Source organism: Lynx canadensis, chromosome C1, assembly GCF_007474595.2.
Source record: "Lynx canadensis isolate LIC74 chromosome C1, mLynCan4.pri.v2, whole genome shotgun sequence".
NCBI classification, from domain to species: Eukaryota; Metazoa; Chordata; class Mammalia; order Carnivora; family Felidae; genus Lynx; species Lynx canadensis.
Genome location: NC_044310.1, coordinates 54,352,432 through 54,366,374, shown reverse-complemented (window position 1 = coordinate 54,366,374; position 13,943 = coordinate 54,352,432). Strand labels below are relative to the sequence as shown.

Below are 13,943 nucleotides of genomic sequence, written 5' to 3'. Positions count from 1 at the left end.
GCCATGATACTAGTAGGTGTGATGGCGGTATATCTAACTCAAGTCTCAAAGACCACTTACATTGCAACTTTTTTTGGTAGTTCATCAATAAATTGGTCTTAAATTTAAGAGATCTGTTATTAATGCTTTTCTTCTTCAGTCTTAGATCTCATTTCCCTTGAGAGCTCTCTCTAGAGAACACTTAGTTCTCGCACAATGGCGGCTTTAAAAAGCTCTTTGCCAATATAAGGCTTTGCAAATGGGGTAACCAAATGAAGGAAATAAGGATCTTCCTTCCCTGTGAATTTGCAGGTGGATTATCAAAACCCCAGCCTGTCCAGGGTGGTTCCTGCCATAGTTCTGGATAACATAACTGGCCTCACCAGTTTCCAGTACTTTATGTTCCCATTGGGAAATCAGTACCTTGGCGTACAAAGGCATTGCGTTAGAGATGACTACAACACAGGAGCAAAAGAGAAGCCAGTAGATTATTGCCACATCTAGGGAAACATCTGAAATTTCCTCTTGGGACCCAATGATGGTCTTGTTTTCTTTACTAGAAAGGCTTATTTCAATCTCTCTTTTGTTGCTAAAAGTTAAAGCCACTTGTAATTTTCCACTTACATTTTTACTTTTAATCCTTATCTTCTCACTCACTCTCCCTGCCTATATTTCCTCTTACTCTTCCGAAAGCATTCAGAAGAGAAATTAAAAACAAAACAAAAACAAAAACAGTGTTGCCTCTACTATTAGGGTTTAATACAGAGGAATTATCCAAGTTTTCCAACTCTTACATAAATCCATGACTGCTGTGTGCTGAATATGAGGAGCTCCTGAGCAGGGGACATTCCAGAGCCCCCACCTAATGGCCTTCACATTAAGACTCTAGACCTGTCCTTGCCCTTCTTTTCCTCGGCTCTACGGGTAGAAGGCAGGAAAAGCAGCGAGAGGCTTGGGGGTTGCTATTCTCTATTTGTTTCAATTCACTCTGAAGAGTAATAATCAGGTAAAATACCTTTGAAGGCATGACTTCAGTTTATCTCAAGCTACATGTGTGAAACTGGATTTTCCAACATGGTCCCAGTAAACTGAAATCCCAGAAAAACCTGGGCATTATTCAAGCTCCACTTCTTGTAACCAGAAATATAAATTCTTAAACTGACAAATATATAAAAGTGTTACTGTAATGTTGAAATATCTCCAAAAAAAAATTGTGCCATTTTATTCACTCAAGACTTTCCTATATTCTATAATCAGTATCTTCGATAGGGTGATATTATGTTGCCAACAGTGTTTTCTTGGGTAGAGCTGTTCTTTATTATGAAAGTGTGTCCTTCCTCCATTTTTTTCTTTTAATTTTAAGAAGTCCTTTTCTTTAAAAAAATGAGAATGATGGGGCGCCTGGGTGGCTCAGTCGGTTGAGCGACGGACTTCAGCTCAGGTCATGATCTCATGGTTTGTGAGTTCGAGCCCAGCATCCGACTCTGTGCTGACAGCTCAGAGCCTGGAGCCTGCTTCAGATTCTGTGTCTCCCTCTCTCTCTGCCCCTCCCCACTCATGCTCTGTTTCTCTCTGTCTCAGAAATAAATAAACAAAAAAAATTTTTAAAAATGAGAATGATACTAGGTAACTTACACATATAATTCTTATTTTCCTGAATTTAAAGTTGGCAACATTGTGTAGGTTTTGAGTTAGGGGGAAAATTTTGCTGGTTGGTAAAGCTGAAAAGAAGGTATACCATGAATATTAGGGACCCTGAATACAGAATCATTCGAAATTATATCTCTCTTTTTACAGCTGAAGACTGAGTTGGATGGTAATCTTTCAGGTCTCTTCAAGTTCAAAATTTTCATAACCTGTGACTCTTAAAACATCATCAGAGTTTAATCTGAAATTTGGTTGGAACCTTCTGAAAAGCCTCTGAATGACCCTGAGACTCATCATGCTGTTTGGCAAGAGTTTGGGGAACTGTTAGCTGCCTTCCAAAGCTAGTCTTTCACCTGTGAAACATCATGTGAATGAAGCTCTATTTAGTTTCAGCTCCCCCCATTTCCTATGTTCTCCCCCTAGGAAGTCTAGATAGGTGTTTCTCTTGGTAAAAGAGACAATGCCAGGTATATTCACCGTCAAGCTCCCATGCAAATCTTGGTCAGAAACACCCTCGGTTCTACATGACCTGCAACAAAGTGGTTACCTCTCCTCTGGCCTCAGGCACCTTGACTCTGCACTCCTCTGTTTTCTACCTGATAGTTGAGATTCTGCTTTGCAGTTTGAAGAACATAGGCAAATAAGTCTAAGAGGTTTGAATATGGTCAGTCTTAGCTACATTGCAGGATAGAGCATGGCATATGGTTAGTCAAGGGATGGGCACACTTTTCTCAGTCTCTCTGAGTCTCAGTTTCATTATCTATAGAGTGGAGATAATAGTGGTACCTACCCGACAGAATTGTTGTGAAGATTAAAAGGAGTCACACATGCCAATGCAGCTGGTCCCACGCTAAGTGCTCATTAAATGTTTCCTTCCACTCTGTAGCACAGTTATGTGGGTGTTCCTCTTATCTTTCTTATTAACTGTAACCTCTCTGGGAGCATGCAACCTTTCTGAGAATATGTGTTTTTAATTCATCTGTGATTATTCCACTGTTTTGTTAACCTTGTATCCCCAGAGCCTGGCACACTGCATGGCACATAGGAAAAAATTCAGGAAGTATTTGTCAAATGAATGAAGAAATGAATTTTGGCCCGCCCACTGATTAAGACATTTTAGGGAAGGGGTGCTTATATTAGAATTTACCGGCAGAAATGCCCTGGGGAATCCGTTCTTACTGGTAGCTTTAAGATGTCCCCTGCCCCTTTCATAAGAGAGTGACCCTTTTTAGTTTCTTTTTCAAAAGCAGAAGAGAGCCCAGTGGAAATTTCCAGGCTGGAGACTTTAGGGAGCTACCAATATTTTTATAACATACAATGTTAAAAACAATTGTACGTGTGCCCAGAAACCTTTTAAAGCATGAATACCAGCATCCAACCTTATTTGGTTTCAGAAATTTAATAAACGAGTAATACAACCCAGTCATTGTTCCTTAAAAATTAGAGATCTACAATTAATAGCAGCAAAACAAAAACATCAGCTGTGTCTAATAGGGTGGTGGAGTGTGTCATGTCTCACCGAGGAGCCAGGCAACAAGTGGGCATTGAGTTAAGGTTCCAGAGAAGGGACAAAGACATGTGGCTGGATGACAGCTCATTAAATGTCACCAAGCAGAGACTACTGAGAGAGGAGGCATGTCACCAACTACCGTTTTTCTTTTTGCCGTAGCCTCATGCAAACATGTTGCGGAAAGTTCTAGTATGATTTGCAAAAAAAGTGTTAAGGTTCTCAACTCATAAATGATTCAGCGGTTCAGGAAATGAACGCTGAATGACAATTAAAAAAAGTATCAATAACAGATGAAATCTGCACACTGTGTCTGAGATTTTTAATACTCTTGGAGACCCCAGATACATATTTCTCATGCTGTAGAGCACTAATGTCTTTAAGGGTCATTACCGTCACCTCGGCTCACATTCATTTTTCTCCTCCCTCCTTCCCACGGGTTAAAGGGGAACAGTTGTTGTTGCTGCTGTGACAGGTTAGAGATGAGGTAAGTGTGAGATTAGAAGCCACATAGAGCTCGTACTTACTGCTCGCTTGGAAGTGAAGAGTTTCTTGACATCGCCTTTGGTGACAAATCATAGTCGCTATCTGATCGGTAGAGAAAGGACTCTCTCCGCTGGCTGTGCCCGGGAAAAGTGGCATGGAGCACCAACCCAGAGGAAGAGCTGGCCTGGGGGTCCAGTGGGCTCCGACCTGGGGAAGGGCCATTTTCCACATCAAAGCTTAAGAGAAAACAAAAAACTCTGGTCACATAACCATGGAGGAGGGCATCTGACATACACAGACATGAAGAACTAGTGTGTGCCAGGCACTTGACATAAAATTCCACACTTTATGCACAATTTTAATCTTCCAAACAGCTCTGAGTTGCAGTCATTATTATTCTCATTTTGTATGAGGGAAACAGTCCCACAGAAGCCCAGTCATCAGTAAATAATAAAGGCAGGATTTGAAGCCTAATGCAAAGCCCCATGGCCTTTCAGCGGCAAGAACAACTTTGACAAATTCAGAATAGGAGCCAACCATGAAATAACTTGGTGATAATAAGCAACTCCAGAGACCTCATCTAACACAGCTCTAGGTGTCAGACACAAAACTATCACTTAAATGAGTCTTCGTAGCTGGGAGACTTCTTTGTGCCATAAATAAACATCATGGTCTATTAAGGATACAATATGCATATTTCTCAATGTTTCAGGAACAAAGTGCTATCCTGAAAACATTCACTGGCTGATTAGACGGGAGGCCCAGTCTGAGACTTAATAGTCACATGCAAGTTTAACCACAGAAAATGATTTAATTAATCTGATAATGCCAATTACCAGCCGGGGCTGCAGAGCTTTATGTCTTGAGGAGGATATGGCCAGTGGCTCCAGTATAGGAGAGCCCTTAAGGTTTCTGATCAGTCTGCTCCCCCTAGGAAGGTACCCTGAAGCCCAGAATTAGTTGAACAAGCTCTGATCAATGAACATACAGACGGGAGCAGTAGAGATTATGTCTCTTGTTTTCTCTCCCCCTCTCTTGGTATTACCATAGGTACTGTGTCCTTCCCATGCTCTCCATCATCCCTATTCATTTTCCCTGGAAGCACTACCTCCTTTAGCCTCAAAGTGACAGTAATGCTCTCGCCTACCATTTCTCTAGACCACTCACTGGTCTCCAGTTAAAGCTCTGCAGAGAGGTATTGAAGAAGGTGTGAGGCTGAGAATGTTCTTTCTTCCGAGTTAGACTACAATAGTGGGCTTCCTTTATATTCATCCAGCTGCCATAATTTATTTCTACACTCATGGTCCTTTTTTTTTTTTCTTTTTTACTAGTTCTTACAATCTGCTCTCTTGGGGTGAGGTTTATATTTCTTTAGTTTATAAATTGCTTTCTGATCTATTATCCCACTTACCTCTCATAACAACTCTGGGAAGGATATAGTATGACCCCATCCTACATTTGAGGAAAATGAGGCTTAGAGAGATTTTAAATATTTGCTCAAGGTCACATGCTAGTACCTTGTAGAGCAAGTTACCGGAAGACCAAGTCTTCCAACTCTTTGTCTACAACCCCAGACCTCTCTTATCACAGAGTATCAGAATGGCTTGCTGGCTGGCTGAGTGCAATTTTTCTTCTGGATTCAAACAAAATTTGTGTTTGGTATGTAGACAGTCAGATGATGAGCAACCTTAGCTGTTATCTTGAATGGAGACAGGAGAGCAGCAAATTACCCTGAAGCTATAGGTTTCCTTGAAACTGGAAAGAAGAAATAACAGAATGCAGGGTTATAATGCTTCCCTGGAGACCATTCTGAGAAGCTGCTTTTAGCCAACCTACAAACTCCAGGTGTCTGATAAGAAGCAGCAGGTGAGAATCTCTGGTTAAAAGGACAAGAAAGGGCCATAACAACCCAATATGTATTTGGACTTTCAAGGCACCTGTGCGTGGATTTTCACAGCAGGATGATGGTCTGGGATGGGGCTGCCTTTCAAAGACTGCAGGCAAGCAGGCAGGTGGGCAATCACTCACACACGCCAGCTTGTTTCTCTGTCTGCCTAGAAGCAGAGCTATGTTGTAAGCCAACTACATCGCAGCGAGTGAAAATCTAATGAAAGCTGACTTGCAAACTTTCCTTGGGTGAGATCTATACTAGTTGTTGGGCAGAACAACAACAACAACAACAACAAACCCAAAAAAACCAAAACCAAAACCAAAACCAAACCAAAACAAACAAACAAACAAAAAAACACTCCTTTGTGGATAAGGGCTTCTTTGTGCCACCCAGATCCTGTGGAATGGGCAGGTCCTGATGATTCCTCTGAACTGTTCTTAAGGACAAAGAGGGGAGTTATAGACGGGACTACATAAAGCTTAAGAGTGGGCATGAGCTTTGAAGTTTCATGTATATTCACGTTGTTCATTTGGGATGTATCTGTTCAGCCTTGATGGATATGAAAACATTAAAATGCTTTTGAAACACTTGGCAGCCAGCCATTGCCTCAAGCCCTCCAGAATTTGTTGGTCTCCCCGGTGATCCAGTAACTAAAAGGTTGGTGTCTGGAACAGCAGAGGTCTCTAGCTTTTAGCACTATGGCCTGCACCCATTTAATTGGTCAGTGTCCATGCAGTACCAGTCATTAAACATTATGACTGTGTGTTCCTGTGCTAAAACATTAGACAGGCACCATGTACATGTGACTACCAAACTCTTAGAACTTTTTCCATTGAGGGTTTCTGCCAGGGCTCACTCTGCCCTATTTTCTGCTGGAGGCATTCCTAGTGGGCAGAAAGTTTAAGTCAAGGCATTACCCTTACAGTGTATGTCACAAGGCATTCTGTCCCCAGTTAGTATCCAAGAAGACTGGTCTTACTAGGTAAGCAGGGACTAGACGCAGATACCCAAACTCTCTCCATGATGCTCTCTTTTGGTTTTGTTTTGTTTCTGTCTTTATTCTTTACCCTGCCCAAACTCTATAAACTCATAGAAGAGCCTGCTGGAATTCAGAAGAAGCCAGGGAAGAATTCTCTGGTGCAAAGAAGCAGTCTCAGGGAGACAAACGGCCTTTCATATTCCCTGAGGCACTGTTTCAAAGCAACCAACACAGATGTACAACTTAGGAACAAACATGAATCACCAACCAGACACCAGTCCCAGTCACAGCAAAATTAGCGGGCAGACATCACAATACATCCCGCAGATCCAGGGTGGGAGGAGGGGTGTGGGCAAGGAGAAGACTGAGGACAGACTTAACAAGCAAAATGAATAGACCACACAAACTGAAACACAATTAGGGAGAAAATGGAATCTAAAATATCAGAAACAAACACATAAATGGAAGAATTAATTTAGGATAAATTCTTTAGGATAATTTTTTTTTTGTCTTAAGCCTTAAGCAGGACACACATTTCACCTTTAGGCTTCTTAATATTAAAAAATCGTTATAACAGTAGTGTAAGCATATTATATAAAGCATAGACACTAGAGGGAAAAATACGACTTTTATTAGTAGTTCAGTATGTTTCCTTCTGAATATTATTCCTGTAGGCTTGGATGATTTTTTTTACAAGTATTTTTCATGTACTGCACAGTTTCTGGAATTATCATTTTCCATGCCCTGGAACTTGATGGTTCACCCAGAAGCTGTGCCATACTCTCCTATGCATTTTCCCTACTGTTGGCCATCGTACTTAAGATCTCAAATAACATTGTAGTTGATATCTTTGACCTTATAGCTACTTTAGTATTCACACGAGGTCACTCAGAAGTTTCAGACAGATTAAGTGAGTTTCTGAATATTTCACTGAACCTCCCTTGAAGGGGCTGCCCATATCCAGGACACTGACTGAAAGAGTATTGCCTTTTTTCTAGGACCAGAGACAGTCCCAGAACTGCTCTCTCATGTCCAGGATTCTCTGTGTTTCCTCCCTCCTGACCTGCTTGTTTCTCCCTGACTTGGATGATCACCCTGGACTGAATCAATTGCTTGTTGTCTAAGTCTGAATATTTTAACAACTTTCTCCTCCTTGGTAGTTAGACTTCTCGGCTTCTTGAGCCGGACTGATGGTAGCAGATGACACTGTGGGTATAAAGTGGTGCTCCCTGAAACTGGGGGGCCCTTCTCACCACTGTCTCCGATAAGTCGCTATCTCCCAAATTCAGCTCATGGCACCTCCTCCGGCAAGTTTTCTCTGACAGTGAGGCCCCAGTTTGATGTAAACACCTATTCCTCCTCTGTGCTCTCCTAGACCCCTTTACTGCAGTACTTTATCACAGCACTTGTAGATCTCTACTTAATTCTTTCGTTATCTAGCTGATTCCCAATAGATTCTTATTTCCCAGAAAGAAGGGACCCAATATTACTCACTTTTGTATCCCAGGCTCTGCATCAGAGCCTTGTAAATAATAGATCCTCAAAAGATGTCGGCTGAACCAATTAAAGAACACTGCAATTTACTGTGAAATGTTTCTCCCTTCCCTTCCCGCTTCCTGCCTTCTCACTCTCATCTCCATTCCCACCAACATGGGTTTTTGATGTTTCTTTCCAAAGAGTCTATGCAGATGTGTATAGACTTAATTGATAAGTCTTGTAAGGCAATGATCTAAGAATAAAACTAAATAAAAGGAAGTAATAAAATAAAGTAAAATAAAATGAAATAAATAAAATAAAATAAAATAAAATAAAATAAAATAAAATAAAATAAAATAAAACAAAACACACTTCTATGTTCTCCCGGAACAAAACAATCTTATGTGGAAAAATACCTGCCTTAGATATTTGAGATGGTGACATCTTCACACAAACCCTATAATAGGAAAAGCTCTCCCATGCCAGTTTCTGTTTGCCATCTTCTCATCTCCTTCTTTTTAATAAAAGCAAGACTCTTTTCTCTGCCCTGCACTTTCTCTGCTGGCGGTTTCATTCCCTGGGAATGCATGCAAAGCCAGGCCCGAGCTGGTGCAGAAAGGGAGCCAGCAGATGGCAGAAGACAGCTGCAGCTTCCTCAGGCTGCACCTCCCAGCCTCCAACAGCAGCAGGTGGGGCTGCTTGCCAGTCTCCGAGGGAGAATGTGACTGAGGCCTTACTCATAAGCCTGGGAGGAAAAATCAGGGATAAAGAACAGAACCGCAAGGTCTACATGAAACCTTTTATTAAACTAAGAGAAGCTCTACTTCCAAGAATTCAAGCTAAGCCAGGTGATTGCAGAATTGCCTGCAATTGCTCCCAGGGTGGTTGTTTCCTGCCCCCCCAATTACTGCGCATACCCCAATTTCTGTTACAGAAATTCACGAAACAACATCCAACAAATAATTCATTTCAGAATCAGAGGAGACTTTTCTCTTTCCTCTCAGTCCTTCTCGAGTTGAGTCTCTGGCTTACTGTGATACATAGCCCCACTGTAAAGATGGCAAGCTCTCTAAAAAAGGTTTACATTTACAGGTCAGCACAGTAGCTCACCACCATTTGGGGAGAGTGCCCCACTGTCTCAATTTTGTGTTCCTTCCTTCCTTCTTTCCTTCCTTCCCTCCCATCTTCCTTCCTTTCAAGTTTATTTATTTTGAGAGAGAGAGAGGCAGAGAGAGAGAGAGAGAGAGAGAGAGAGAGTATCCCAAGCAGGCTCTGTGCTGTAAGTGAGGACCCCAATGTGGGGCTTGAACTTCCAATACACGAAATCATGACTTGAGCTGAAATCAAGAGCCAGACACTTAACTGACGGAGCCACCCGGGCGGCCCTTTGCATTTCTTTCTTAAAAATTTACTCACTAAATATCTCATACATCACTGAATTTTTATAACTCCAGAAGGCGAATTCTCTTCTTCTCATTTCAAAGAGGAGAAAATAGAGGCTCCAAAACGTGAAACTTCTTTTGAAAAATTCTAAAATGTGATCTCCTTTAATTACACTGTACAGTTTGTGCCCAGGGGTCTCTCTTCCGATGTCCCCATGACCCTTCTTGATCCCAGAATCTACCACACTGGATTGTATTCCTCTGTTTACTTATTTCTTCCACATCACCAGACTGTGACCTTGAAGCAGGGACTAAGCCTCATTTCTTTTGTATTCCTGTTGCCTATAACTGAGTTTCACACCAGAAGGCATATAACCAGTGAATGAATGGGAGGATCTCACCGTTTATGTTTCTCCTCTGACAAAAAGCTTGTTCTATCTGGATTAAAACCTCTGGCAGGTGAAGACTTCTGAGAAATCCCTCAGTGGAGTTAATTGGTTCCTCTTTACCCATACTCGCACCACCCCCCCGCCCCCACCTCCCGACATGATCCCTGGAACTCCATCCCAGGAGTTTTGCCTTTTGAAAACTTTTGTGTCTAGGTTTATGTATGCATAGATGGTGGTAGTTTATCTTTGAGAAAATGCCATGTTTCTTCAAAGTTCTGTTGGAAAATATTTCCATCAATTGTACTCAGAAATTAGCATCTTCAAATGCTTGCTTATAGTTTCAATCAAAATAAACATACTTAGGTTAGCCATCGCCTCAGTGTGATATCTGGTCCCTGTAGATGGGCAAGGTGCATGGGGGCATCCATTCTTACCCACAGTGACAGTGACCCACCTTTATACAATTAATGGTGGCAGGATGCCAGTCCCAGATTTTTAAAAAAATTTTAAAGTTTATTTATTTATTTGGAGAGAGAGAGGCACATGTAGGGGAGAGACAGAGAGAGAGGGAGAGAGAGAGAATCCCAAACAGGTTTCACACTGTCAGTGCAGAGCCCAATATGGGGCTCAAACTCATGAACCGTGAAATTATGACCTGAGCCAAAATTAAGAGTCAGAGGCATAACCAACTGAGTTACCCAGTTGCCCCTGCCATCCTAATTAAAAAAAATTTTTTTAATGTTATTCATTTTTGGAGAGAGAGAGAGAGAGGAGAGAGAGAGAGAGAGAGAGAGAGAGAGAGAACGAGTGCGCAAGTCGGGGAGGGGCAGAGAGAGAAGGAGACACAGAATCTGAAGCAGGTTCTAGGTTCCGAGCTGTCAGCACAGAGCCTGATGTGGGACTCAAACTCACAAACTGTCAGATCATGACCTGAACTGAATTTGGACACTTAACCAACTGAGCCACCCAGGTGCCCCATGCAGTCCTAATTTTTAATGAAGGACTTAACTGTGCAAAATCACAGCCAGCGTGATGCAGAGCCCATGTCCTAGCTGCAGGTAGGCAGACCTCCTCTGGCCATAGTTACAGGAGAATATTGCAGCTCTTCCCCGAGAAGCCAGTGCCAAAGTCTGTGACTTCCCTCCCATAGAGTAGGAAGGAGAACTATGATATTCGGCTCATCTGAATTCTAGAAGCGGCTTCCCACTGCCTTCTTTTCTTCCTAGGGGCTTTGAAAATTACATTCATGGCAATAATCCAAAATTGCTTTCCCCACAGAGAGGTTTAACCAGAGGTAGCAGACTAATGCTGAAGAGCTCTGGGATTCTGGAGATCTGGCTTCCAGTTCCGGCTCTGTGAGGAAACAACTGGAATTAAACGGAGACTCCCCATATCCTGACCTCCACACCGTAGTCTTTCTCCCCTGAGGTGAACGAAGACAAGAATGAGTAGAAGATCTCTGAGGCACGTCTGAGATTAGACATCTTACAGACATTTTGGAGATGGAAGAAAGACTGGTTCTCAAGTGAGGCTTGATGTGATTTTATATTGTTAATGACCACTCATTCATTCATTCATTCATTCAATGCCCACTATAAAATAAGGTACTGTTCTAGGCCTGAGAATGCTGCAATGTACAGGACAGACAAGGTCCTTGTGGGGAGGTAGGGACAATAAATAAATCAAGTAAGGTAATATCAGATAGTGATAACTGCTATGATGAAAATAAAACATAACAGTGTGGGAGACAGAGATATGGAGAAGAGTGTTTCTTTAGTTTGGGTGGTCAGCAGACCCACTCTACAAGCCACAAAGGTGGTCTCCTGCTCTACACCAGGGCACGGCCCCATCTTTCCCACATGGTGTCACTTGAGTTGAGATCTTATGGAGGTATTGGGAAAGTCTATCCTTGGATTCTTTCTGATCTCCATTTCTGTCCCCTTTTTAGCCAGAGAATTCAGTCAGATGATACTTGTGTTTGAATTTGGTGCCATTTGTTAAGCTAGTGAATTAATTTTCTTCATCCCTCCGCCATTTCTGAGCTGAGTTAGTTGCTCCATTATCTCATAGGGCTATACTTGTTTTAATATCTATGTATCTTCACCATAGCACTTGTCTGGCCTAATTGTTAGAGTCTGCCTCCAAACTGCTGTGTTCCTCAAAAACACAGAACATATTTTTCCTACTTTTTCACCTCATTGCTAATGGCCATGTCTGTCAGAGTAGGGGTACTTAATAAATTTCTGATGGATATGCCAATGAAGGAATGAATGATTTGGGACCAAGGAAATTTTACCAGCTCTCCTTGATACCCATCATAGATAGCACAGATATACTTCTCCAACAAGAAGTGATGTGCGTGGTGTGGGGACACCAAACTGTCTTCTGCTCTCTTCTGACCCCTAAAGCTAGCTGACCCCTAAAAAGTCAGCCTAACTGACCCCTAAAAGCTAGCTCCATAAAGAAGAAACGGGTTTGCTACCAAATGTCACCTGTAGAGAGGTGTGGAATACCTTACATAGGGTACTGAGCCCAAGAAGAAGGCAAAGGGTCCTATTTGGTAGCAGTCACCTCTATCACTGGGTGTTGACAGTGTCAGAAATAGAAGTGCCAAGAATATTCCTCTTAATGTTTTTTTTTGTTTGTTTTTTGTTTTTTGTTTTTTGTAGAAAGCTTTAATATTGCTGAGGAAAGTTGCAACTTCTTTCGTTTAGTTGTTGTTTGAGATCCTTTCTTGGGTCATAAATGTTTCGCCAAAGAAATGCATAAACAAAAAAAGTAATACCAATGCTTCATTTTTCTAATGAGATTATAAGATGGGGTCACTTTAAAAAAAAGCCTTTCTTTTCAAAAGCTAGGGAGAGTATTGTAATGTGATCCTTTAATAACTTCACATTGGGTTGTTTCTGTGTTACACGATTCGATGCACAAGGAAAACAAGATCAATCCTATCTCATAATTATAAGAACATGATTTCTAACAAGTTTGCAAAGTGTTCTGTCAATATATTTCCAGGTAAAAAAATGACTTTCAGAAACGTTAATAAGGTAAGTATGTGTTTCTTTCTGTGTCCTAATCATGGCTGAAATTTCACAAACCTACTCTCAGATTTTCATCCACTTAAATCTCATAAGGGTTTGGACAACTCTTAGCAGTAATGGCCACTTTCTATAGGGCAGTGATTCTCAGGAAAGGTAGGGGTCTCCCAAATGAGAACAATTTTGTGCGGGAATGTATTTTGTATGTGGACTGTATAAAGGGGGTTGAGGGGTACCAAGATTGAGAACTTACTACTCTGTATTGCTGCTGCTCTAAGTTGCATTTGGGGTATACAAATTTCCTAATAGCTCAGTATTTTCCAGCCTCCATTTTCCATCTTTTCTAAAAGATTATCCTAAAAGATATTCACATAGTCTCTTAACTGGATATAAATACTCCCATTTATACATTTGGTAGCCCTACCCAAAATAAAATCTGTTAATTAAATTATTTATTTAAAAATATTATGTCAGCTTCCAGTGGCTCAAAGGCAACTGAAATTCCCTTCAAGAGAAATGATCCTGATCTGGAAAAACCAGTTCTTACCCAACCAGTGATGGCTTCCAGAAATTGTTGCTTTCTTTAATAAGTTCTCAGATACCATCTGGAAATCAGTTCTAGAATTCTGCTTGATATCTATAGCTAAGATAGTGTAGATAAATGGTCACTTAGCTCATTGATATATACTCCAGTGATGGGGGACATGTTAATCCCATGAAATAGTGAATTTCACTTTTGGAATGATTCAATCATTTACGGTTTAGGCCAGAAAACTTGAATTAATTTTAATCTTTAGCCCAAACCTCCCCCACCCCCATCCATTTACTCAACCAATCTCCCTCACTGTGCTAAATGGACCTGCCATCTACTCAGTTGAATCATTCACAATTTACCTCCTTCTTCAAATCCCCTTCGTCTTTTTCAGTTGGCCAAGGAGGTCTACCCATCCTATATCAAAACTATACACTTTAGTTTTGCTGGTACCATGGTTTAAGTGCATTAAAATCTCACTTAAACTAGAATAGCCACCCTATGAATCTCTGTGCTTCCACTTTTGCCCAATCCTCCAAATTCTGCTCCATATAACAGGAAGGGCAATCTCTTAACATAAAAATCAAATCATGTCATTGCCTTTAGAATAAAATCCAACCTCCTTACGATGGATTCC

At 41.3% G+C, this 13,943-nt stretch overlaps 1 protein-coding gene across 2 annotated transcripts in view; it reads right to left on the bottom strand.

The window, feature by feature from the left end:
* The window catches only part of PDE4B (phosphodiesterase 4B), a 441,857-nt gene that overhangs the window by 122,839 nt on the left and 305,075 nt on the right, over nt 1-13,943 (bottom strand). For both annotated transcript variants that reach the window (XM_030327256.1, XM_030327257.1), the window contains one exon: nt 3,661-3,855. In XM_030327256.1, the coding sequence (XP_030183116.1) occupies nt 3,661-3,855 (195 nt within the window). The remainder of the gene's footprint in view (nt 1-3,660; nt 3,856-13,943) is intronic.